The following is a 26,755-nucleotide window of genomic DNA, read 5'->3' as shown; positions in this document are numbered from 1 at the left end:
TCATGTGATTTGCATTTATTTAGTTCAGTTTAGTACTTGACCAGTTTTAATGACATGGCTACTTGTTAAGCTTGGTAACTCAGCACTAATATGAGTAGGCATAGGCAATACAGGTATCACCATGCATACAAACCAACAGAAATATGAAAATAGTACCATTTTTCATGTGCGTATGATGGCAGTATTCACCACAATTTATTTAATATTGGATTACAAGCATCAAGCTATGGAAAAGATGTCAACTATTACGCTTCAATTGCTTTAAAGATACTATTTTAGTGCTGTCATGTTTCATAGGAAAACCATACTTCTCTATTATTCATCTGACATTTAAAGCTTTTTTTTATGTTCTTTCCTTGGAATATAAAGACTTAATCACAAAAGACAGGTTTTAAGAGGACTTTTTATTAAATCTGACAACTGACTAATTGGACTGTGTGCAATTAATAAAAAAATCTGATAATTGAGCATTCAACAAAGGATTGTTCACTGATAGCTTTTTTTTTTTTTTTTACTTCTGGATTTTTACAGATCTACAGTTCTGCAAATATAATGTTTGAGTAAGGCATTATTCTTCCTAGTTTACGCCCACACTTCACGAGATTACTGCAATGTGGGAAATGTCACATTGCTTCTCCTGGTAGAAGAGCCACAGGAACTACTGAAATACAAAAATCTAGACCTGCCCATACACTTCCTTAGCTGAAAATATTCATGTAGGACAGACTGGGTGTCTCACTATTTTATACCTTTTTCACTTACAACTTAAATGGCTATACAAATATAGTAGAGACACTTATGCAAACTCTCAGATTCATTATTGTAGGATCTAATAAAAAAAGCTTATACTGAGAAAACAGTGCACTTTGTAGAGATCTCTTCTGATGCTCTACGGAGGAGCTCAGTAGGTCACTACTTGCATATGGGATGTTTTAAACTTTCCCTTCAGACATATAAAAATAGTTTGGTTTAGATACTTTCTCTTGCAAATTTAAATACCTCCTTTATTTTTAGAAGAGTGCACTGTATGATTTACCTTCAGGCTCAGTAACAGATCTGTCACAATTGACTTGATGGTTACCTTCCTAATGGGACATGTCACTGAAAGTACTGTTCTTTGTTTTCTGGAGAAATTTCCTAAAATTCCTCTTAAGACGCAGGATGGGATAAAAGTTCATTGCCGTTTTGTCCTTATATTTACTACCGAAGATTGGTTTCTTCTTCAAGTCTTCATACAATAGAGTCTTTTTTCAAGCTGGATCCAACTTATCTTAGAGGGTTCATTTCCTCACAAATCAACTATACCAAGCACACTGAAAAGTACAATATAAATTGTTTTGCTTTGTTTTGTTTTGAATTCCCTTGCTGCTAGATGTTAACTGGCATTCCCGGGTTCAGTGAACTCAGTCAGTAACTTGCTCAGTCTGAGTTTCCTTCTCTATTTTTCGGATGGGACACTTCTGCTACTTCCACTCCTGTTCTTGCTGAAAAAGACACTTCCAAATGGCTCTGAGTCTTTCACTTGGATTTAAGTAGGTCTTCCCATTCAACAGTGGACTCACTATTTTTAGGAATTGCTGGAAACATTGATTGCATTTTAGTTTGGAATTCTTTCATCTATAAAAGAGATTAAGAAATGAAATCAGTTAACTGTTGGTAAGGAGCAAATAAAGTAGCACCATGAACCCCAGGCTTATTCCACAAAGTAAGCTGTGTGAGGTAAAGAAGAGGTAAAAAGACTTTAAAAATAACAGAAAATTAAGACTTTCCCTCTGATTATGTTGGTTTAATTAACAAAGCAAAAAAAATTATGGAGGGACCCACAACAATCCCCCCTTCTAAAGCACCACACTGGGGTGCCTAATTTGGAACACTTGCCTGAATGATTCACTACTGTTAATATGAACTACTATATATATACACACCCATTTAAAATTTTTTTGTTTAGAGGAAAATTACCTCCATAGAATGGGCCCATATTTTGACTGCAGTGCCTTTTTCTACACTTGTAATGGATTAAAGGCCCAATAGGTCTGTTCAAGGATTTTAAAACAAGGATAAAAAAAAAAATACTGGTCAGCTCTGACAGTTTAGGTTTATCCCACAATATGGATAGAGGTGACAAAACAAAGTCTTGTTCAAATTTAAACATTAGTATAAATACACTATATACAGGACTAAGCTTTTCTTTCACTGTTTTTAAATTAAAATGCCATGAAAGAGGAAGTTTGCTAGTTTTATATTCTGTATATCAATACATTAATACCAATTGCCAAATCTATATTTATGATGACCATTTTATCACCAATGTCTGATTCAATAGACGTGGCAGTCCAAAACTAAAATTTAATTTCTTTAAAAATCACTTCTGTTTGAAGAAAATACTTAGATTTAGCAGGTTTCTTTCTTCCAAAATTTTTACATACATTTTTACATGTAATATATTTTTAAAGCATAGGCATAGAAAAAATCAAATCAGTGAAAATCCTGTTACACAAACAGCAGGATGTACAGGGGAAGTTTTGGACTGGCATTTTTAGGAAGCTCTACAGAATCGATGACATTCATGCAGAGAAGACAGGATGTGGTATTCAAGTACTGGATGCAATGACCTCCTGAAGACCAAATGCTGTCTCAGGCAGTATGTCCCATGGAGAGGGTCCAGGAAATCTAGATATTCTGAACAGACACACAGGCATCTTCTTTAATATCCCTGTATTTTGTGTGCTATGCGTCATCAGTTTTTTTACAAATACCTTTGGGCCATTTTCTGTTCAAGTCCTTCTACGTATGAATAATTCTGACTTTAGAGAGATGTTGCTAGAATGCAATTATTCAAGTTAGAGCTGATACAAACAATGAAACAATTTACAAAGAAATTACCAATCCTTTACTAAGACAATAACAAACTATGATGGATGAAAGCATTTTAGAAGTCAAGTTTTTGTGTAAAAATGCCTGGGTACTGCTAATCAAATAAAAATACATGTTATATAAAGTAGAAGGAAAATTCAGAGCCAAATTATCCTCTTTGTTTTATCTGGATTGTGTGCTTGTGTAAAAACTAATTCACTGTCTGCTTTATATTTTATTCTGATCAGATAGCTGTTTTGATTAATTATGTGTTCTTGGTTTTTAAAAATCTTGGCAATCACCCACAATTGTTCCTAAACTAATATTTTTGTTTCTTATTTAAAAATGAAAAGCTCTAATAGACAGCTAATATTTTCAAGAATAACAAACACCACTATCAGAGCTGATGCAGAGAACAGCCCAAATTACATTAAACAATTGCTGACAATTAAATACAAGTATTTACAGTAGGAAATACTTTAGGAGCTTTGGCTTAGCTGTTTTTTCCAGTCCTCTGTAATTAAGTTATCCCAGGTCTCTGATGTGCAGAAAGAATTCAATTTATTTAACATTTTTTACTTCCTAGAGAGTGAACCAACTCTTCTACTCTTTCATCTCAGTCCAAGTATTATCTGGGTGTTTGGTAACACAGGAATGGTCAGATCCTAACCTGATGTAAACTACTCTAGCTCAGTTGGCATAATTGGAAATTTTATACCAGCTAATGGTGTGGTGCAATGTAGATTTTTTGGCTGTTTCTAAACTCAGACTTGTAAATTTATTTTAGTGGCAAATTTAAATGACACACTCAGAAGCCCTACAGGACACTTCTGTTACTCCACTGAAGACACACAAAACCAAAGGAAAACTAAAAGCAATTATATAATAAACCTCCAAAAAGAGGACAATGGGTGGGGGAGCCATTCAGAAAACTACAGTGCTTCCTCACTGTAACAGCTACCTTATAATTACTAACATGCCAAACCCTAACCCCCGAATACAAAACCCAATCTTGTCTGGGAAATAAAACACTACAGTTCTGTTCTGAAAGAAAAAAGGTATTTATTTAGAAAGCACTAAAACACTGCTAGCAGCTGCAGATTTAAGAATATTCAGATTTTTCTCTCCTCAGAATGCTAATTTATGTTCTGCAGGTAATAGCAATTCATTTCCTGGAAAAGCAATTTTTCCTTAACATGTGGACCAAACCTGAAATATTCAACATCTTTCTTTTGCTTTTAAGACTCCCTGAGAAATTTCTTCAGCGTTGTCTTCTCAGATTTTGATGCTTATTTGTAAAACCTCTTTTAAGTGATGCCAGACTCAACATCTCATTTACCACTTCCTCTCTTGCCAGCACCTATTCCCTTTTCCACAAGCCCCCTCTACATAAAAATAGTTTTTCATTGCAGTTCACAACTTTGACCATGTTTTATATTTTTCCACAAACTTTCTTCCTTTGTGATTCCTGCGCAGTGAGCTATTTTAATAAATCATAATGCCAAGCTGACCACCACTGTGCATTCTCAATGTTATGCTTTAAGTTGTCAGCTATTTAAGAAAATTACCTACAGTGACTGGCATGGGCCTCACTAATACACAAGGTCTTCACTTCACGGTATGTCTAAATGGGGCCAATTTCTTCACAGTACAAATGTCACAGCTACCAACTCTTACTAGAAGTTTTCATTTCTATACAATTTAAAAGATAACACACCCTATTATTTCTCTCCACAAGAGTTTCTGAGTTCTCACTAATAATACATTAAGCAATTGTAATTAGTACTAGTCACAGACTTCTATTTTCCTCGTCTCCCTCTCCTCCCAGCAAGAAAGTGCAGTATAGTATTTCATTAGGGCTTTGATCTGGACTTCTAAGGTATCTTCCATTTCTCTTCTGTTCCACTAATAACACCAGCTTCTGAGCTTCTTCCTCCATTTCCACATTTGTTCTTGTTCCTATCCTGAATGTACTTCCAAATGCTAGCCACTGTCTTCCCTGCATTCTGAGCTCCTCTAAAGCTCACTTGCCACACTGCCTACAAGCATGGAGAAGACTTTGAAAAACAACTGTTCTCTGATGTAATGGAACCAGTGTATACACACATAAATAACCATGGAAACTGCATCCCAAAGTTCCTATCCCTTCTCTCCCAGTGACAATGTCTGCCTGCTTATGAATGGCTCTAGTATCAAATTTTAGGCCATGACTTCTTTCAGTCACAGACTATCAGCTCAATATCCTGGGCCTTGACTGGCCAAACCCTATTTAATATACTTAGGACTACATTTGGCCTCCAAAGTAACTCAGACTGGCCTTGGGGTTGTTCTTGCTTGCATTTGGTTGACAGTATCATACCAGGCCCATTGGAACTTCAGATGACCCTTGTAGTGAAGGTAAAATTTGTTCACTAAACATGTAAATTAGCTGTCCTTCAACAAATTGGGCTTACCGGTGTCCAGTCACCTCCTGCAGTGTGCTGAGTTTCTGGTGAAGATGATAAATCGAACTTTATGTTCTATTAATATGGCACACTTGAGGCGCAAGGATTGAGACCTTGTCTTTACCTGCTCTACCTCTCAGGGAACAAGCACACTTCTTGATGAGGGAAATGCTACAATTAGGAATCTGTCTTGCCTTGCCTTTTCTTTTTAGTAGGCATACCAGTTGGGAGGTCTCTTCTCCCCTCTCCCTTCCTGGAAATCTTCTCCTGTATTTCCTCCAGATTCCACAATACACATGCCAGTGGTCCCAAATCAAAAGGCATTAATTTAATTATGAAAGCTAATGTGCTATATGCTAAGTACTGGAATGTTTTGAAATAATTCACTGAAATGGCTGCCTCTTTATTATTGTCAGCCACACTGACACTGGGGTACTCGGTTCAACTGTGATAATGTCTTCAATTAATGCTGCAGTAAACCAAGCACTAAAAGCTGATTGTATTTTACATCTTTCTGCTGCCATCAGTATCACAGGCCACTCTCTCAGCTGCTGCTTCTGAACCTAGCAGTACACGAGTGACTTGTAACACATTTCTTGATTTAACATTCCAGCATGCTCCATTCCTGGAGGCAACTCTGAAGTGAATTTCACTCAAGTGAATTTTATTTTTTTTATCACAGATATTGCAAAGCTTGACGCTGTTTTTTCTTGCCAAATAAATTACAGTAACTGTTCCACCTCTGACTGTCAGGCTTCTTTCTAAAAGGGTATCATCTACCTTACTGCATTAAATAATCTGTAATAGCTACAGATCACTGTTATTTTCTTATCTTAACCTAATGATCCTGCCTCAGGTGGCAAAAATATGGGGACCTAAAAGCATCTTCCATTTAATAATCTCTTTTTAATGTACATCGTTGACAGAATGTCACGCAAAAATTGGGCTAGCACTATTACTGAGAGCACTTACGTGGCCGTTCATACTAAAATGAATGGAAGAGAGGCTAAAAGAGTCTATTTGAATCCTAGAATGAAAGTTTTACGAAGAAATGTTCTCTTTAATGTCTGACATCCATAATAGGCCAACCTAGATTCTAGGAATTATTAGTTTCCTATTTTAGTACTCATACCAGTAAGAACTGCTTACATTAGCTTCCAAGTGAAATGAGGTTAGATGCCCTGAACCGGAATATCGACTGGCAGCAGAATACAGTATGTACATTGCCCTGTGTTCTCCTCAGCCACCTTCCGTTTCACGAGGGATGAAGATGAGATGGGCTGCCCTGGACTTAAAAGCATCAGAGAGGATTGTTCTTGCCACCTTTTCCCAAATCTTAAAATGATTGCTGTCGCCCCTGTTAGCAAACCATTACCAAGGTCCGCATAGAGAAATAGCAAGCTAGTTGTCGAAAACAGCAAGAACTGAGCCCTTACAGTGCTCAAAAAGCAGAGTAGACAGCCTGCTGGCTGAAGGCGATTCTCCAATTCTTAGTGTAAAATGGGGCACTCACTGCGGGTCACCCTGTGCCAGTTTGCACCCTGACCTCTAAAATAAGCATGGAAAATATAGTCCTGGTTCATATTCTTAGAACTTACACTTCATTGGCAAAGCCATTATGAATGTTCGGATTATTCAGAACTACACGTCTATGAAAATGGCCCTCAGAGGATCAATTCTGGTAGTATACATCCTAATATTTAACTACCTTACACTGTACTGTCATAGTACGCTGTTCACAACCTGTTTGCTGATTCCAGTGTTTCAGGCTCGCATAGAGAAAAGCAGCAGCAGAATTTTCTTAAACCACCTAGAGAAGTCAAGAGCTCATATTAACCCCCCTGTCCCATGCTTAACCTTACACAGTGTTGAGTACTCTCTTTGAAACCAGAGGGTAATTTACCATGCCTAAAATTAAACACACACATAGACATGTTTTTCCAGAAACTTATCCCTATAAATGCTGTGTAATCGGGTAAAGCATGTCCTGTGCTTTTTAGAAGAAAAATAACATGAAAATAACCTAAGTGAACTTTATAGGGAGAGGGGGAGAGGATCGTCACTGCTTAGAACAAAGCTCTTACACTTCCCAAACCATTACACATATGTAGTAGCCTCCCACAGCTACTACATATTCTGTCTCAAATTACTGGTGAACTACTGAGAGCTGTCAAGTCAAAAGCGTCAGGCCGTCTCTTTTCCAATGCCTGGGTCACATGAAGAGAGAAAACACATGAAATACCTTCCTCATGTTACTTCTCCAAGTGTGCAGCAGCCATGTTACTCATTCATACATGGATGCATTTCACAAATGGGAAGATAGGTGGTCTGCATCACAAACGTGTTTTACTAGCCCCACTTTGTCTGGTTTAATTTCTGTGCGAATGTCACTTAGCTCCCAAAAGTGGGATTGTTAACTGGTAGCCTGAAAGTATCTTTCTATACATCTGTCATAAAAGGAAGAAGATGCCATTCCAGTAAAAAAACCTAAAGAAAACAAAACTGTTCTGGTTTAAGGTTAGATTATTTTGAATACAAGAAAAAGGAAGTGATTAGCTAATTATGATCAATGGGAAAGACAGCTATTAATTATATACACCAAGACAGTAATTTCGTAAACCACAATCTGAAAAAAAAAAAAAAAAAAAAAAGAAGTAACTTCCTTAGGTTCACAGATACAGGAGTATCCTTTAAAATTTTATACATTTCCATGTTGATCTTTCTGAAATACGATACAACAGACTTAAATTTTTGTAGTGTATGATATCTCAAAGTAGATGAAGTCAGTGTCTCATTCTCAAGTCTGTTCTCATTGATTTCAGTGATGCTGCATCAGGCTTCAAAATAAAAGTAATGGTACAAAGTTTGGATTATACCATCTTGTTGCAAAATGCTTTCATACCATGTGGAAAAATGGAGTGAAACACTTTTGAAATCACTGAGGAACATGACATTTATTTCTGCAGAATCTTACTTTCAAATCTGGGTGCCTGGAAAGGACATCCACATGATTAGTCTATTATAGTGTATTAGTCATTGCTCCTTAGTCACCCGGGCAATTTGAAAAATTAATATTGAAGTAATTTAAAATTTAAAATAGGTTAAATATCTAAATCTATAAAGCAAGTTGGTTAATGGATGCAAAATCTCAGGGTGAGTGTCCCAACTCTGTAAGCTCTTCTGTGCTGTAATTTGGATTTCTGAATTAAATTAAAAACATGAATTGTCTGCAAATAGGCAGCTCCTGAAAAGGGCAACCTGAGTAATTTTTTTCCTCCGTATGTCCAGGAATTCATGATATGTATCATCCACAAGTGAGATTCATGGCTGGGAAAAGAGCCAGCACAAAACCAAAACTCTTCAGTGACGCATAAGCCTCGATGCCATGACTGGGGCTGAATTCCATGCAAGAAACCTGCCAGAGCCAGTGTGACACCCAGAGCCAGGCAGGGACGGCTGGGTGCCTCTAGGCAAGCAGAGCAGCCAGGGTCTTGGACCAGAGAACGGTAACACAAGCATGGCCATACCACCACACTTAATGAAGCACAGGAAGATCCCATGGGACCAAGACGTAGCATGAGTAATTCGCATCTATCAGATATGCTTTTATTCAGATTTTAGTTGTACACGTATAGTTCAGTTACATACAGCTAAGAGAGAAGCGGATCAACCCACTTGTGCACTTACAGTGACATGGAACTGCTCCACAGAGGCAATTTCAGACCACAGGCTGAATGCGTTTTATTCTTTCTAGCTGCATAAGAGGCTGGTGGCAGCTAACAGCTACAAGTCTTTCCCAAGACACGGCAGAATAATTCCTAAAGACAGCTGCAGTTACAGTCTTCCCATATTCTTGAAATACTTACTTATAGCTGTCCCTATTCATAAAGCAGATGTAGCAGCTTTCCAGTAGGAAAACTACGATCTTATTCCTTGAACAAGCATTCTGCCTTCCCAAGTATACAGTGAAGTTCATAGATGACTTTTTCTTTTCTCTACTTCTCGGATAAAATGAAAGCAGTACATATCTGTAGAGGCAAGTCTTCTCCACACCAAACTAATTAGGCAATGTAAGCAGCACAGAAAAACCTTTTACGAACAGGAGGAGTAAGTGTTAACTTGTACTAGTACTCCATCTTCTTTCTAAGATCTTGAATTTAAATAAGTATTGAGGAAATGAAAGAATGTTAAAAAACTGGGCAGATATGATTTATATTGAAATATATGATCACGAAATAGCAAGGAAAAGATATGTTTTTATTATGCAATCAAACATAAGCATGATAAGGAATAGAAACTTCACGAGTAATACTTAGGTGAGGATTAAATACAACTGTAATTAAAAACTAATAACAACGAAAAATCTAAGAATTACTCTAGAATGATTCTAGGAGATATAATGCTTTTATGGCAACATTTGTTCCTTTATGAAATAGCATAAAAATTCAGCCACTGCAATATGCCTGTACCTGGTAGAGATCTATAGGTCTTAGTACTATTTACAGATCCCAAACCCAGTATGTTTTGAAGACTATGTCTCCATGTTCTCATTTTATTTTGTAAATTAACCCATCCTTAAAGGCAATACTTCTTTGTATTTACACTGTACCTATGACTATAGTCGCACAAAATTCTATCAAATACCTCTCAGAATAAGCGGTGGGATGTTATTATTTTTGTGCCTGAAATGGTGATTTAGAGGTTAGATTTCCCCTAGAGAAAAGCAACCCACCTAGGAAATGTCCTTACCAACAGAACCATGGCAAGCATATATTCCCTATATTGCTTTTAATTGTTTTAGATGTCTCTTTACAGCTGTGCAATCATTTTAGACTGTTAATATCTTAAAGGTTAAGATCAATGAAAAATGGGATATTTCATTAGGAGTCACCATAAAAATGATAAACTAATATTTTATAACTATGTTAGTCACAAATTGCTAGGCAATTCTTCTTACTATTTTTCCAGCTTTCCATGGAACAGATGTGGAAGCAACAATCAGAATCTCACAAATGTACATATGAATCATCCTGGCCCTTTTCCTATGGGAGAATGAATGCTTTTATTTCTGAGGATATAAAACCTAATTTATTGAGGGCAGGAAGAGCAAAAGGGCTTTTAAAGCATAATTTATCTTGTTTGTTAATTGTTGCATGCTTCAGTCTACAAGGGCTGAGGGTATTGTTCTGCTTTTAAAAGATGGGTCATAATTGCTGACAGTTTAAAAAAAAAGAAGAAAAAAAAAGAACATTAGCTATTCATAGGTGTGTTTTAATACCTGTCAAGTATTCTATAACTGCAAGTTTAATTAAAAATAAAAACCTACTTATTGAAAATAAGGGTTTACAACTCAACTGTAACTTCTAGAAAATTGTGAAACATTTTTCCAAGCAACAAAAAAGTTTGATAGATCATGACACTTGTAGAATAGGTAAATAAAATAAGAAAGGTTTAATTTTTGCAAACTTCCATGAAAATACTTGTTTAGGACAACTGTAACAACAATAGTTTTAAGATAATTTTGAATTTTTTACTTAGTAAAAATTTTTACTCAGTGAAACACCGTTTATTCTTCAATAGAAAATTTAAAACTTCACTGTGCATTTCATATGGAGAATGTTGAAAGAAGATGTTTCAACCACTATTCAACTTTAAAAAAATTTAAATGATAAATTGGCCAAACCCATTCTTTTGTACAAAATTTATTTCAATACCTCTGTGTTTTGCATCAGAGAAGAGCCAGTCCACTGCACCAGGAGTGGGCAGCTACAGGGTTCTGAGGTTGCAAGCTCAAAACCCTGTAAGATAATGCCATGGAAGATAATGCCATGATGTGGAAGTTGTTAAATAGCAAATATACTTGTTTAAAAAGGTGGTGCCATTTTGTTTCAAGCCAGATGTCAATTTTTAAGCACATGTTCTTCTGTTTTGTAACGTGCATCAGAGAGGAAGGCTGTGGGTGTGTCTGGCTGAGCCCTGAGTTCAGATCAGTTATCGTCTTTGGAAGCAAGTCTCCCAGTTGCCCATGATTACTGGGCCTGAGTTTGTGTACTGCTGAACAGCCTCAAAACACATGAACTGGGTTTCTTTAGGGTGACACAAAAATGAAGAAGCATTCTAGGAGTGAACCCAACATAATCCACCTGCAAATAGGCATTCAAGCCTTGGGGCAAGGCCAGAGTCAGTCCAAATTTTAAAAATCCCCTGGAATGGCTGTAGACACCAGGTCCTCAGTCTCCATTTGCTTCACTGTCCCAATGCTGCTGGTTGATGAGGTACTTGCTAATATAGACAGAGCTTCTATGCCTGGAGACAATCAAAGGTAGACTGACTTCAAGGATTTTCCTAAGAGACTACAGGAAGCAAGTTAAAAAAGCCTGATGATTACTGACAGCTGGTTATTTTCTGGTACAATATAAAACTACATAACCACTATCTCCTAAGTTCTGAAAATGAAGATTTCTCTTTTACATTATTGAAAAATAGAGCTTAAACCATTAGCAAACCAAGTCCTCAATGATCCATCACTTCTCCATTTAGGAATAAGAGTTGACTGGAATTTAGTAGGGTTTATTACTTACCAGCCTGTCCTCAGATTACAACAGTTACTGCAGTGGTAACTACGGTCAGGGGATATTAACAACCCAACCTGAGACAGCGTACAGACTTTTACTTCCCTTACCAAGATATAAAGATCAGTTACTTACTATCACCCCTGGGTTTTCACACTGGCATAAAAAGCAGCAGACTGTAAAGCTACAGGGAACCACCTTTAACAATTAAGGCCATTTAAGAGCTGGAAGCAGGCATTGTTACAGCACTGTTTTAAGAACCAATAAACCCCAAAGATTAAATAAAAATCTAGTATCACCAAAGCTGGTGCATCATCTCAGTGTCTGGAACATATCTCAGCAATGACTTGCTTCCATGGCAAACACAGGCTGTCTCAGAAGGTGTAAGGACAAAGTATCCTGAACCATGGCCCCAGTTTCCTTCCATGACACAAACTGCTGAGCAATCGCAACGCTGCTTCAGAATGATGGACGGACACAGATTAATTACAGCAATTATAACTCAGCAAGGAAGTATCGTGTCAGTTTGCTCTTGTCGTTTCATCTCTGACTTTCTAAGTGATGACAAGATAATTTAAACAGCCACAAAGCTTAGAGCAATACTTATTTTTATCACTCGCTCACTGTCCCGTTGATAATTTATGCCCGTAGGAAACATCCCTGAACATTAAAAATCACAGCATTTTGGCAACGATACCAAGTGAAACCACTCCTCTGGGCCCTAACTGACGGCAACACCATTTGCCACTACTGCATCCCTCGTTTAAAAACCCGGGTCGTTACAAAACGATGAAACCCGCTCATTCCGCCGGTGCGAAAAACAAAACGGGCTTTTTCCCGCCGGCGCCAGCAGGTGTCGCTGCGGCGCAGCAGCGTCTCCCCGGCCTGGCCCCGCCCGGCCACGCCCCGCGGGAAATAAGGCACCGGCGCGCGGCAGTGGAGGATGAGCACAGAGACTCCCCCGGCCCGAACCCCCCCGAAATCGGAGCAGCACCTCGCTGGTTTAGTTCTACCCTTTCAGGTGTGCGGGAGATGCTCACCACCTCTTCCTGCGGACACAACTACGATTGCAACGGGTTTAGGGCAGGTAACACTGGCGCAAGGATTAGGACAACTCGGTCACGCCGATGGAGTAGTCCATCGCTTCAAACCCGTGCGTGGCCAACCCGAGCAGAGGTCAAAGCACAGACAGCACTGAGCACGTCCGTCGCCGCGCTTCTCCAAATTCACCGACGGGCTTTGCTCTCCTCCTCCTGTAAAGCCAGCCCCAGCTCTGGTGAGCGCGAACTTCAGCCGTCTCCTCGGCCTGGCCAGTCAGGAGTGGAGCTGCTCAACAGCTTTCCTGGCCCAGCCTGCTACGCTTTGAGATCTCCTAGCTCTCTTACCCCTTTCGGTGTGGTTCCTGCCAACCCATCGCTTCTGATTTTCCGCTGTGGCTTCTTGTACTTGACTCCTGGAGATGGCACGAGGCATTAAACAACACTTAGCAACTCAGTCATACTTGACTCGGAACTCCCCTCCCAACTCTGCAAGCGAAGGTCAGTCCTTTATTCACCAAGATCCCACCAAGACAGTCACAGAGGCAGAGCTGGCAATGGATTTCAGAAAGCACTGGCGTTAATGTACTCCTACACGTGACAGAAGCAGCTTTCTTGTTTGCCAAATTAAACATCTGCAGTGCCTACAATCAGAATTTTATTACCCTTAATTTAATATCAAGAGAAACAATTTAATATCAAGCGACTGTATTAGCTGTCAGTAATGTTATCAATATTACCAGTGGCTCTTAAACAAATGAAGCTGCTGCCCAGCAGGGCCAGATCACTAATTAGCAGGTCCCAAAGGCAGACGGTTACTGTTAAAGTCAGTAAGGCTTAGAGGCTGGGCAGAACCTCTTCTCTTCTTTGTCCAGTTGCCAAAGCTTTCTGTACTAAGTTCACACAGATTCCTGGCATCAATATGAGTCAAGTCTTCCCTCAGGTCACATACAGTATAGCACTTTCACAGGCTACAGTCTGCCTTAAGTTCACAGCTTTCAAATCTTGGTATCTGATGCTAGGTTTGAAATTGTATCTCGAACCTCCGCAAGTATTGGGAACCTGCATCTACTACAGAGCAACCGAACCAGCAGCACTCAACCACCTTGAAGACTCAAGACATTTTTATTCAGGTAAATCTGTAAGAGCCTCTTTTTAAAATGTTTAACCGAAATTAAAATGTTCATTTGAAAATGTTGAGCTTAGTGTAAAATCTATGGTGTCTTCCACGGTCTGAACAGTTTATGTGGAAAGAAACTTTATTTCACTCAGTGACAATTTCAGTAAATAGTTTCCCACAAGTAAGTGTCAACAACAATCAAAAACCAAAGATGACTTACTCTACAAATATATTTTTAATGCTAATGAACATCTTCTCTTTGGTCAGAATATTTCACTTTTAACATACTTCCGCTTTTGTACCTCCTATTTAAACATATATATATTTGATTTTAATAGATATATAGTAAAACAGGAAAAAGAAATGGCTGACAGGAAATTTACAGATTGCTAATTTTTGATTCTGCAGTAATGAGTAGCACTATTGTACGTGTTTCCTTTCTGCAGTGGGAATTTAAAAGTCTAGAGTGAATGCAATAAATACGGCAGTGGTGAGCAGAAAGAGCGCTGCTCAAAATCACGTGCAGACAGTCTCTCGACAGAAATCTGCTTCCTTCAGTGTCTGCAGTTCTCACTATGCACTACAGTGCAACGTAAGCACTCCACAACAGAAACCAATACCAACAGGTATTTGCAAAAGCCTCTTAAAATACAGTTTGCCCACCTCCTTTCAACACTAACACAACACAGAATATAATAAGGTGCAGCTTTGTGACTAGGAATGCTCAGCAAGTCTCTAAAATGCCCTGCAATGTGGTGTATGCTTCTGACACAAGAGTCACTGCTGCCAGGTAGCCAGGAGCCCCATCAGACTCTAACATATCCTGGGGCTCAGCCATCTCAAGCTTATGTGGATGTTGTCTGTCAGGGAGTCTCAAGGAAAGCAGCCTCATCGGGAAACCAGTCAACTGTGAGTCTAGGCCAGTACTTCTCAAGGAGGTAAAAATTAAGTTTACTGAGAAACAGTTAATGTAAATTGCAGACTAGGGTCAGATTTTGCTGTCCTTTGGCAGGATTAGAAGTACTCTGACAGAACGAAAATAAGAATCAGAAGCATAGTGTGAAATTAATCCTTTTGGCTGATGATATAACTGACAGTAAACTGAGCAGACTGTTGTAGCTCAGCATGCAGAGAGTATAAACTGGTAGTCCCACTCTTCCTCTCCCTTCTGCCATTCCACCACAGCCTCACAAGGAGGACTTGAGTTTAAGCAAAATGCATTGTAGCTGCCTCCTATGTCTTGCTTGGAAACCAAGGAACAAGGCATTGTGTAGTGCTGCATGTTGGGACCCAAATCGTGACCTACAGGATACATCAGCAGAGTAGACAAGAAGTGAGAATTTGAATACAGATATTAATGAGAACAGTACTGGGATGAAGTAGTATCTTCTCCTTTTTAGTTTTGGGAGATCCTTTGCTGAATATATAAATAATTTGCCATGGAAGGTAAAGGAAGTCTATTCTTTCCTAGTCCTAAACAGGATGCAGACAGTTCTGCCAAACTTATAGCTGCAGGGGACTCTTAAGTCATGGCTCATTACTAGGGGCAAACAAAAACGTTTACACGAACTTTAGTGTTCACACTCAACACTGTGAAACACTGGAACATAAGCAATTTACTGAAGATAGCCTTAGCCTCTTGGGACATACAGATGCTTCCCAAATTTCTTTGCCTTGACATGGTATGTCATGGACCACCATTCTACTGTACGTCAAACTCAATCTTCTGCCCTCTTGCCCCTTCCAGAAACACACTAGAAAGAAAGCTAGTTTCCTCCCAGTTTTTACGTCCCCAGTGTCCTGATGCAAAAAATGGAACTTGGACAAATAAACAGATTGCTCTAAAGATAGGATTCAGGGGGTAGCCTTCAATTCAATAAGCAAAGTATATAGAAAGTTTGCAGCTACTATTTTGGTCTCTAAATTAGAACACTGGCTCTTTTGTGAAGAATCAGAAACATCTGTGTAAATAAACATAAACAGGACAAAACTGTTCCTCCCACAACATCCCATTTTTTGCAGATATAAGAATGCCTTCCCTGTGTGTACACACTCTGGTTATTCACTGTACATGTGGTGAATGAAGGTGTAACTCCTAGGCTGAAGTAGTAGAGATATCACCCCAAGATGCATTACCCAAGGAAAAATATGGTATATGAGGGGGATCATACTTGCTACTCACACTGTGCACGCCCAGAGCCTTCCAGATGGCAAAACTCAGCAATCCAACTCCACACCATGCGTAGAGTGAGCCCCATCCTAGGGCTCGTAAGGCCAGTGATGAACCGCTCTCTGGTAATGCAGCTGTGGCAGTAATCCCCTAGAACCAAAAATAAAGTGATCAAGACAAAGTGAAGAATAATTGGAAAAAAATATGAACTGAAAAGGTTAACTTAGTGATCTAGAATTTTTCCTGACTTGCCAGCTGTACTAGTGTGGCCACAGAAACTGTTATGGCTGCCAGCAGACCCAAAGATCCAAGTAAGGTGATGGATGAGCTGCCTTCCCACCAGAAGTGGCTTTCATGGTTGCTAGTACCACCTGGGGATGGTTGTTATTACCCAGAAATGCTGAAGTCAACTGTTACATGGGCACAAGAATCCGACACTCAGTTATTCCACCAGTCAAAATACAAAACTGAATCAAAACCAGTCACAAGCCCTTATGTGAGTGACATCAGAACATAATCACTGTATGTCATTGATTTTGGTACTTCTTCTTGGGGAGTACAGATGGGGAGCAGCCATTGGCCTAGAGGTCTTTATCTGTGCTCCTGAAACAGCAAATGAGGAAACTGGAGGAACCTGAGTAGCTTTCAGCTTGACACAGAGAGGGTATAACAGTGACTGAGAGACTGATTTCGAGGGGCTGCAACTCTGAAGGAGCTCTGGAAACTATTTAGGAGAATTTTGTAGAGTGAACAAAAACACTGAACCCATCCTCCTGCAGAGTTCACCAAGTGGCAACATAGAAAATGCTCTGCAGTCTATTGTCAGAAATGGGAGTAGGTAGTTTTAACCACTTGTTAAGATACTGCTGTGTAAAAGCGTGCCATGAGATGTGTCCTGAAAACAAACAGTCTCACTTGGAAAAGCCACCTCAGGCCAAAAAGAATAGAGCCTCAGCCACAATGGGGTCGCAATCAAGATGAAACCTTCTCTGCCACAGCACATATATGCACGTTGCAGCTACAAAGGGCATAAGCCACACACTGGCTGACATCAATCAATTTGCACTGCACGTTCACCATTAGCCAGCCATTCTCATCTCACAACGCCCATCTTACTGTACTTATTTTGTACAGGACAGCTTCAATCTGTGTAGCCCGCAACAGCAGTAGGACAGACATAATCCTCTTGCTCATAGTGGTAAATGTCAGCAAGAGGGCTTGGCTTTTTTCCCCCAAAGGATTACTGTTCAATTCTTCACATAAAAACATAGATTTCAGATGGTAACTGTTAAAGACTGGCACCTACAGTCCTTACACAACTAAACGGTCCTACGTACTTACTTGGTATCTCTGGGAAAAAAAACACAATTATTGCTTAGAGGTAAACATAAATGAGAGCACAGGCACACAAATACATTCAATAAAGAACTATTTCATTTATAGTCTAAAATACTGAAAAGTGAAATTAACTTGCAGAATGATCCAAAAAATTTTCCTCCAAAATATGCCAGAGCTGCACTTTTCTATCATCACAAAAAGTGGGAAAAAAATCTTTTGTGTTCTTGCTTTAAAAAGAATTATTTTTTTTTTTAAATGGTTCTCTTTCTTTGATATAATTAAAAATATGTAGTGCCTATCACTATGGTATTTGGTCAATGAAATAGCACGAGTAGGTTTTTTTCCCCTCTTGGCTTTCTATTTATTGAAATGTTAAAATGATCCTCAGACAGTCCTCAGCATTAACACTCTTCCTTAGGATTTAGCTGTAGGCACAGTTACCCAAGGACAAACACACACTTGCAAAGGACACAAGCAAAATGTATCTTGATCCTTATTTATTCTGATTTGGACATCCCAAAGTGGAAGCTGTTAACAAAACAATGCTCTGTAATTATACACATACATGCACAGAGACACAAACAACAGAGATCTCTAGTCACACTGTTATACCAGGTCCTATTTTTAACTTACCACAGCTAATGAACTTTCCTAACTCTTTCAGTAGAGACTGCTATGAGTAGATTTAAAATGCTGATGATTATTTCTGACATTTTTCCTGCTTCCATAGTCTAACCATATACAACAACAGGCAGAAAAATCTCTCCCATTCAGAAGATGGGAAATGAATGGACAAAAATATCCTCTACTCAGAATCTTTAAATAGGAGTCATTATCTGTGAAAATTGCTGGCAAAAAAAACCAACCACCACACGAATGGTATTTAAATGCTTGATTGCTCCAGAAAAAAAGGGTAAATGGTAACAATTGATTTGGTTTTACTGACAGCAGTCAAACAGTTCAGTCAGAGGCTGATTCCTTGGGGTGTTAAGTACACAGATAAGGATTTCTGTGAACAGTTTGTTATATGATTATCAGGTATGCTGTTCAGAGCATCAGGAAAGCCGATTAATGAAATGCTAAAAAAATTTTAAAGACAGCAGTAACATGGGAGAAAAAGATGTCACCAACAAAAGAGCATTTTTAAGAGAACTGAGTTTTATTTACAAGCCTGTTATTCCATGCCCAGATTGTCTTCTCTTCATTACTGCTCCTGTATTTTTTTTAAAAGGAACTCTTTTAACTAAAAGAAAAAGCAAAAGCTATTAAATAATACTTGAGTCTTTCTAAAAACCAGGCCAGGAAAATATAGGGCAGAATTAGCTGATTTGGTTACCAAAATATATGATGATGATGCTTTTTTTTTTTTTTTTTTTTTCCTGGAGGATATAAGCAGGAAGTGGGAGAAGGAGAAATTACATTGTTTTTTCAGACACAGGCCTCAATCCTGTAACTATCCCCTTGTGGATAACGGTATGTCTGAAAGGAAGCAGTGCCTAAAATAAATGGCGTGCTCAACTGTTTTGGTTGATTGTATTCAGCATGTTCACTGTTCTGTATGATCTAACCCATTGTAAAATAAAACACCTGGCTAAATGCTGGTAAAACTGAACACTTATCACATGGAGGCTGCTCCATCTGAACATTTAATTTTAACACCACCACCCCCAATAGTTTCTTAACTGAAGGTCTCTCCAGTGGTTCATTACTAAACAGGATTATGTAATCTCAGTTTCAAGTCAATTTGTGTGCGGGTCCTACAGATGCTTACATCCACTTTACTTCACTATCATGGAGGAGGCACAGTAGGTGCAATTTCAGCTTTATCTCTTCCCAGTAACACTGATGCTACTCTACAAGAGTAGGGTCTCACACTATTGCTTCCTGGAAGCCTGAATGAAATCACGAAGCCATGATGCTGCAATGCCACAGCTTCCCCTCTAAATTGCTATTTTTTTTCTCCCATAAAACTATTTAAATCTGTCCCAGGCTGTATTCTGTTTGCTTCCTGTTTCTACCTGACTTGCATGCTGTCACTTCACTGACACAAAAACTGACACAAGCTAGCAAAGATGCCGGAAGATTAGGTCTCGCATTTCTTCCCAACATTGATCATGAATTCTCATTCCTTTGGACTTTCCCCCAAGCTTGTGCCAGCACAGTCACTGCAGTCATGCAGTGAAGGGTATCAGAAGACTGACTTGGACTAAAACTAATGCATGAAATAAAAAACCAAACAAACATAGAATTAACCAGTATCATCTCACCAACCCAGCAGCACAAGTGTTGGTGCCTTTACAGGCACAGGAATGAATTGCCAGAAACTAAGAGCTGGTAGGATTACTTCTTTCAACAGCAATGCTGGCTGATTTTGCTTAAAGTACCTGTAAAACTATGGCCAAACCTTAACATGGATAAAAATAACATATAGGCATTGAACATCCAAGAAGGATGCAATCATCTTTAGTTATTCATAGTTGCGTTTTTGTTATTATACATTATGTGTTATTAAAAATGACTTGCAGAAACTATAAATTTAAGTAAGAATGCTACTGCAAAACAGTTTACCTCGTTGGTACCTCAGAGAGCCTCTAAAGACAGTTAAGTAATTTTCAAAGTTTAGCCTTCCCTTTTGAAATTGCTCACCTACAAGTACCTTGACAAAAAAAAGCATCTTTCTACACTTTTCAGTATTTAAGTTGAGAGGGCCAGGAATCACAGATTTTTGCTAGCATACTGGTGTAATTCATTTGCATGGATAGTAGCAGATACAGGTTTTCAGCAAAAATTGAAATGGTATGTATCACTTGGTGCCATTTCCAGCATATATATTCTCAGATGTCAATGTAATGTCACTCTTGATAAATTTCACACTGGTAACAGGACAGCTCAGACAGCCAAAAATACATGTGAGCTGGAGAAAATGCAATGCTCAAGAAAAAGGAAGTTTAAAAAAAAAAATTATGTTAAAAAAAAGAAAGAGAAAACTTCCTTACTGTAATATAGTTCTATAGCTTGTGAAATAACTTCTCATGGAGTTTTCTATTTTGTCTATTTCAGAAAAGAAACCCATGTTTATTGTTGCTGAAAAGGCAATGGATGAGTTATGCCACAGCAGAGGAAAACAGGATGGCAAAGGAAGGAAGCTCACGCTCTTCGACCACAAAAGGAGACTGGGAGTGATCAGGTACAAAGGCTCTGATAGAAACTGCAATGAAAGTATTTTTTTTTCTCTTGATATGCATTGTTATTGAATTCACATTTTTAAAATAAGCACAACTGATTGGTTCTCAGCTCCCTAAAAACATCTGTGAAATATGTTGTATTTTAAGGCCTCGGTGGAGACAAGACTGATCAATTTTAAGGGCCTATTTTTTACATTTTCGGCAGTAACAAAGCATTAGTGAGGAAAAAAAGCATTCTTCAATTAAATATGCTGTATTTCAGATTAGTATAATTGCTAGCTTTGCTTTGCAGTTTTCTTCTACAGAACACTCAGGTGGATCCTGTTAGTAATTGCACGAGATCAGATTATTTTTGGCCATCAGATCCCATAGTACCAAGCCACTACTCACTCTCATCAGTCCCTTTACATGGTGGGAAGAGAGTGGAGAGCTTAAAATTTTGACTAAATTATTCCACTTACATATTCCACAGCTTACAGGCTTTCTACCTCCTCCTTCCCATCCCTACTGCAGTTACCTCACTTCCCAATTCATTATAGCACTGTGGGACTGCATGGTGAACTGGATCACTGAGGTGATACAGGGTCATGACTGAAGTGTGTTCACATCACAGAATCAAACCAGACCATCAGTTATATTCCATTATATAGCAGTAGTACGATTCCAGCAAACAGTGTAAGCTTTATGTATTTTAACTAATCTCGAGTACTAAAGTATTTAGCAGTGCCAACTCTGAACTGATTTTTAAATTAAACCTACCTCTCTTGACTTCAGCTAAATCTAGTACTCTTGCCATCAACTTCACACAGCCAAACTCCACATATATGAACATTTCTAAAAAGCATTTGATGCATCCTTATTTCCTGCATATCACAATTGGAAAAGAGTTTAAAAGGAACAAACCTTACTGAACCAGTCTGGGTTCTTCTTTTTTGTCATGGCAAGTGTGGTGCCAAAACCTGCTATCATTCCTGCTGTAGCAACAGTACCTAGAAAAATTCCACCTGTCAAGAAAAGTTTAAGAAATAAAAATTAAGATTTTGTTTCTTAAGGGGAGGAAAAAAACAAACCCAAACCACAAAGCCAAACCTGTTTTGAAAATAAAACCTGAAAAATTAGGATCTGTCAGCACATGCAGAAGGGAAAGGCACAGTTGTCTACATTATTTACATTAACTCAATATGGCAAGAAAGCAAGAAAGAATATTTTGAAATATAGCATTTTTAAAATTAGTGGCAAGTGTATGTATTTTCAACCTAAAAACACACACACACAAAAATCATTCAAGCCCCAGGATGCCTCTTCACAGTACTTCAAAATTTCTCTCTCATTTCAGAGCCAGGCTACTAAAATTGTCTTGTTCTATGGCTACACCTCACCCTTCCCCAAAAGGAAGATGCAATTATTTTTGTTGCATCAATTGTTGTTTCAAATAGCCACCTGAAAATCCACCAGTACGTCTGAAGGCCATTCCATAAGCAACACTTGCTCTTCAGCTTTCTTCTTTTATGTTCTAATGCTCTGTTTAAAAAAAGAAAATTACACTAGCAGGAAGCTTTCCCAGGATAGAAAGCATTCCTCACTTCTCAGTTCTTTCAGAGTGTTTCCAAAGTCACCTGGGGTTCCTTGATCCCTTCTAGTTGTTGCAACAAAGGCATGTGCCCACTTTTAAGAAAAAGGCTTGTTACAAAGACTGAGCGCGCCGTACAAAACCATCTGATTCATATTAAAAATAGAACATTTCCGGGGGTTACAAGTTCTTCCTTTGCAACTATTGATACCCACAGCCTGTTTTCCCTTTCCTAATACCAGTTAGGTAATTAAAAAACTGGCCTGAATAGGAAGCAAGAAGCAAAGCGCATTTATGTTGGGTCTCACTTCTTAAAAAATAACTATCCTACGATTGTGATGAAAGACCTTGCTGTACTCGCGTCAACGAAATCCGTGAAGGACCTCTTGCGCCTGGGAGCAGGAAGACCCCACACGCTGTCCGCACTCTGCACGCCCACCACACTTTACGCTTCAGGGCCTACTACCCAACACTGCCCCGACTTCAGATATAACGACCGGTCTTAAATTAACTTCTCCTCATAAACAGGACGAGCTCGATGCACGGCCTCCTCCGGAGGGGCAGGGACGCATCGCAAGGGGCAGGCAAAGCGTGCGGCGGCAGGAAACGGGGCCCCTACGTCAGCGCGCTCACAGAGACGTCCCCGCCCGCTGCCTGCCGCGGGGCACATCCACCTGGCCGCGGTCCGCCCGCCTTCCGTTCCCCCGCCGCGCCGGGACGGGACGGGGCGGCCTGGGCCGGCCAGCGCGAGGAGCTCCGGCCTCCGCTCCGCCAGGGGGCGCGGGCAGCCCGGGCACCCACAGCGAGCGGCCGCTCAGCGAGCTCCGGCAGCCGCCCGTGACGGCGCAGGCGCTCGGCTCTGCTGCGAGGCCGGGCTCGCCGCTCGCCTCCGCCCGCCCCCCCCCCGCCGGCTGGGATTCAGCGCGGGAGAGCGGCTGCTTCTGCTACGGGAACTTCGCTTTAAGGAAGCCGCGACGCGCTCGCCGCGGCTCTTTCCCCACGGCTCCTACTCCCTCGGGGCGTCCCGGCAGGGCTGGGCGCGGACCCCCGCCCGCCGCCGCTCGCAGCCCCGCAGGGCTGAGCTCCCGCAAACCCCCGCCGCGGTCCTCCCGCCTCGGCCCGGGGCGAGGGACGGAGGCGGCTCCCCTCCTGCCCTCGGTGGCTGCCGCCCTCGGCCCCTCCCGCATCCCACCCAGCAGCGCCGGGGCGGCCCGCGCCGTGCCTTGTAGCCCCGTTTCCCGTCCCCCGTACCGCCGGCGGGTGGCTATGGGGCGGCAGGCCCCGCCGCCGCCGCCGCTGAAGGGAAGGGTAAAGGCGGGCGGCGTTGTAGGGGCTTCCTCGCTGCCTCCGGAGGCCTCGGCCGAGACCATCCCCAAAAGCCTCGGCTCCTCCCCGGGGACGGGAGAGCGGGGCAAGACCTCGGGCTACGGCAAGGGGGGGGGAATGGAAACGCCCTCCTCCCGGGCGCCGGCCTCCGCCGCCCCGACGGCAGCCGCCGCTGCTCGTCCCTGACCCATGCAGGCTAGGGAGGGGAGGGGAGGAAGGCTTTCTGCACCTTTGATTAAGAAGAGCTTGTCCTGGGACGCCGCAGGGCTCCCGGCCCCCCGGGGCAGGGGCAGACTGCGGCCGGGGTCCAGCGGAGGCGCTACCCCTTCCCGGGCGTCCATGGCCCAGGGCGCGGGAGGAGGAGGTGGCGGCGGTGGGCCGCAACCCGGAAGGAAACGGAGTTGGGCCGGGACACGCAGCCGCCCGCCTGCCCTCCTTCGTCCTCCTCCTCCTCCTCCTCCTCGGCCGCGCAGCCGGGCGGGGGGAACCCGCCAACCCGAGGGGCTTGGCCGCCCGCTGCCGCCCCGCAGAGAGGCCGGAGGAGGGCGGGGGAGCTGGGGCGCGCTGACCCGAGGAGTGGCTTACCGGGGGCTGAGACGAGCGCCGCTCGCCCGTGAGGTGACTGGGGGTGGTGGGCGCCGGCGGCAGCCGGTACGGCGGTGGCCCGAGGCCGGGGGGCGGGCGTGCCCCGGTAAAGGACGCCCCCGAGCACTGGAGGTTTTTCCTCAGCCGCTGGTCTCTTCGTGTGCCGCTGCCCGCCGCCCCCTCGGTGACCGGCTGTCGTGGGAGGGCGCGTTCGGTGTCCCCGAGAGCCCACACCGCGAGGGGGAGGGGAACTGGCAGAAGTTGTCGAAGGCGCTCTTAAATCGAGTGTTTTGTAGCGGGCGCATAAGGGCTTTTTTGTTTTAAGTCTGTGGGACAGATGATGTCATGGACTTTACTAAATGAAACTGGGGAAAAGTCTGTCTTCCCATGATTTTTACTAAGCTGTGTCTCGACGAATGGTGTTGCGCTCGTGTACATCTTTTTGTTCAAAATTAATCATTCTCCCAAGTTACGTGAGTGGTTCTTCATATGCATCTAAATTCTGTCTGAATGAAATCATAAAGTAACACTACGAGAACCGTACGTTTCTGTCTTCTTTCACGGCTGCGCCACGGTAATTCTCAGTTGCTGTTGCTGATGGATATAAATCGCTGTACAATTATCGATCACTCTATTGAATGTGTTCCTTTATCAAACGGTATACTAACTTAACAGGATTCAGTACGGGCAGGTAAAGTATGTTTTTATTTATAACAGTCAGTACATGAACAGCAAGCAAAGAATGTAAATAAATTAAAAACAAGTGTTTCTTCTCCAGCTTCCTTCTTTGTATCTTTAAACCATCATTTATAGCCTGTATCTAAGGGTCTAATTATAGGGGGGGTTTGGTTGCTAGGCAAAAATTTAGTATTTTGGGAAACTTCCTGTTCATGGTACTTCTGAAAACCAATCTAAAGCTGTTTCCTAATGGTCCATGTACTGTGTCAGTTAAACAAAATTTTACACAGTCAAGAAGCAGTTACTGCAAAAGGAGACATTATCTCTGCTGTATAGCTGGCCCATCATCACTAGCTCCATTTTTCTAATCTGGACAGCACCTAAATGACTTACAGTCTTCTTCCCTCCTTTGGAAAAAGCACCCCAAAATCCTGTGTGTGTTTTGGAATGGCATTAGATTTTGCCACAAATAATAATAAAACCTCCTGGAAAAGCTTAGAAAAGGTGGTCTTAGAAAAACTGCACAGTGACAATATTAAAAGAGGAAATTTTTATTTTGTCTTTGTGCTGAAGTGTATATGATTATATGAAGTATTTAAATGTTAGTAGTATGCATAAAACTAAAACAGCAGCACGCATATCATTTTGATTGTAAATTGTGTCAAGATCACCATTGCATCTGCTAGAAGAATCCTTGAACTGTGAGAGATAATAACCTATTTTTTGTGTCTTTGATGATACAATCCTAGATTTTTTTCTCAGGATAGATTTTTGAGTTCACATCAATCAAGACATCACTTTCTTTCAAATCTTCTCCAGAACTAGGAAGAAAGAGAAGAGAAAAGGTATAATGATGTTATTTAATCCTGGCTTGAATAACGCCAAGAATCTACCTTTAAGAGAGTCAGAAAAGATCTGTCTCTATTAATCATTCACAGAGACTTAAAGTAGGGCATAAAACCCATAAAATCCACTCTGTTCTACTGAATAACTTAAAATTCTTAGTGTTGTAAAATAAATTGTCCTGCTTTAAAAGAACAGAGATGTTCAGCAGAATTGCATCCATATAGCTTACAATGTTAATCTCTTCTGTTATATAATTGAATATAAGAGAATGCTTTCTCTCCTCAGGTATACCTCACCCAAGAGCCCTGCATTTCCTGTCATTATTCCTCTCTCACTGTTGTGGTACACATGCAAGTATACTCATCTATATATGGCTACTCAGAATTAACCAGTTATCTTTTTCTAAAATTCAGTTATGTTTTTCTAAAAGCGGACACATTTTTGTTTGAAAGACAGATTTTAATTGTTCTTGTATCAAATATCCAAATCTTTGTAAAATGAGGGCATGAAAATATATATGCAAATACGTAGGTTATATAGGTGATAGCAGAGTTGAAAAATACATTACTTTTACTCATTTAATTTGACCACAGGTCTGAGCTCTCGTAACTTTGAATTTGGACAGAGCACCAGTAATTGCTAGACCAGGTTCAGGCACTGTGGTCATGTTTACTTTCTGTCAAGGTTTGCAATAGCCGGGATGCCCTGAGTTTGTGGATGGTGGGCTTCCTTCTGTGGTCTTCCTGTTTTATTACAAAAAATTTGGTGAGCCAAAAGCAGACAGTGAGAGGCAACCAAAGTTTTCAGCTCTACCTGTGATTCTGAAGTTATGGTTAGGATTTCTACATCGACCCCTGGGTTTTAATGAAAAATTGGTAATACAGTGCCTCTCTCATGAAAGTTCATTAAGAATGTACAGTATTGGTGAGGGTGAAGTGTGGAAACAGAATTAGGAAGAGCACAAGGAAGAAAAGAAATTTAAGAAAAAAACCCAAAAGAAACAGGTTTGCATAAATATATTCCCTAAGAGA

At 40.8% G+C, this 26,755-nt stretch overlaps 1 protein-coding gene across 6 annotated transcripts; it reads right to left on the bottom strand.

Annotated features, from left to right (window-relative positions):
* Positions 1 to 25,606, bottom strand: TMEM242 (transmembrane protein 242). 6 transcript variants are annotated; one of them, XM_049801079.1, is made up of 5 exons: positions 23,845 to 23,960; positions 22,160 to 22,240; positions 21,623 to 21,723; positions 16,209 to 16,346; positions 1 to 1,617 (listed from the first exon to the last, which is right to left on the bottom strand). In XM_049801079.1, the coding sequence occupies exons 2-5, from the start codon at positions 22,188 to 22,190 to the stop codon at positions 1,519 to 1,521; spliced, it is 369 nt and encodes a 122-aa protein (XP_049657036.1). In that variant the 5' UTR covers positions 22,191 to 22,240; positions 23,845 to 23,960; the 3' UTR covers positions 1 to 1,518. The 6 variants fall into 6 exon arrangements, 5 of the variants coding, with proteins under 5 accessions (XP_049657036.1, XP_049657033.1, XP_049657034.1 ...); XM_049801077.1 differs by lacking the exon at positions 22,160 to 22,240 and adding an exon at positions 14,982 to 15,051 and having other exon boundaries at positions 1,507 to 1,617; positions 23,845 to 25,604; XR_007506085.1 differs by lacking the exon at positions 22,160 to 22,240 and adding an exon at positions 13,255 to 13,457 and having other exon boundaries at positions 1,509 to 1,617; positions 23,845 to 25,606.
* Between the last annotated feature and the right edge of the window lie 1,149 nt (positions 25,607 to 26,755).

The sequence above is a fragment of the Accipiter gentilis genome, chromosome 5 (genome assembly GCF_929443795.1).
Source record: "Accipiter gentilis chromosome 5, bAccGen1.1, whole genome shotgun sequence".
NCBI classification, from domain to species: Eukaryota; Metazoa; Chordata; class Aves; order Accipitriformes; family Accipitridae; genus Astur; species Astur gentilis.
The sequence above is the reverse complement of the archived record's forward strand: the minus strand, read 5'-3'. Positions and strand labels throughout refer to the sequence as shown.

What these genes read in the sequence shown, in the direction of transcription:
- TMEM242 (XM_049801076.1), bottom strand. Translation starts at nt 23,956, where the DNA reads ATGGACGCCCGGGAAGGGGTAGCGCCTCCGCTGGACCCCGGCCGCAGT. An exon ending in CAAGCTCTTCTTAATCAAAG is followed by an intron (nt 21,724 to 23,844) that starts GTGCAGAAAGCC and finishes TTTTCTTGACAG; the next exon opens with GTGGAATTTTTCTAGGTACT. An exon ending in ACCCAGACTGGTTCAGTAAG is followed by an intron (nt 16,347 to 21,622) that starts GTTTGTTCCTTT and finishes TTTTGGTTCTAG; the next exon opens with GGGATTACTGCCACAGCTGC.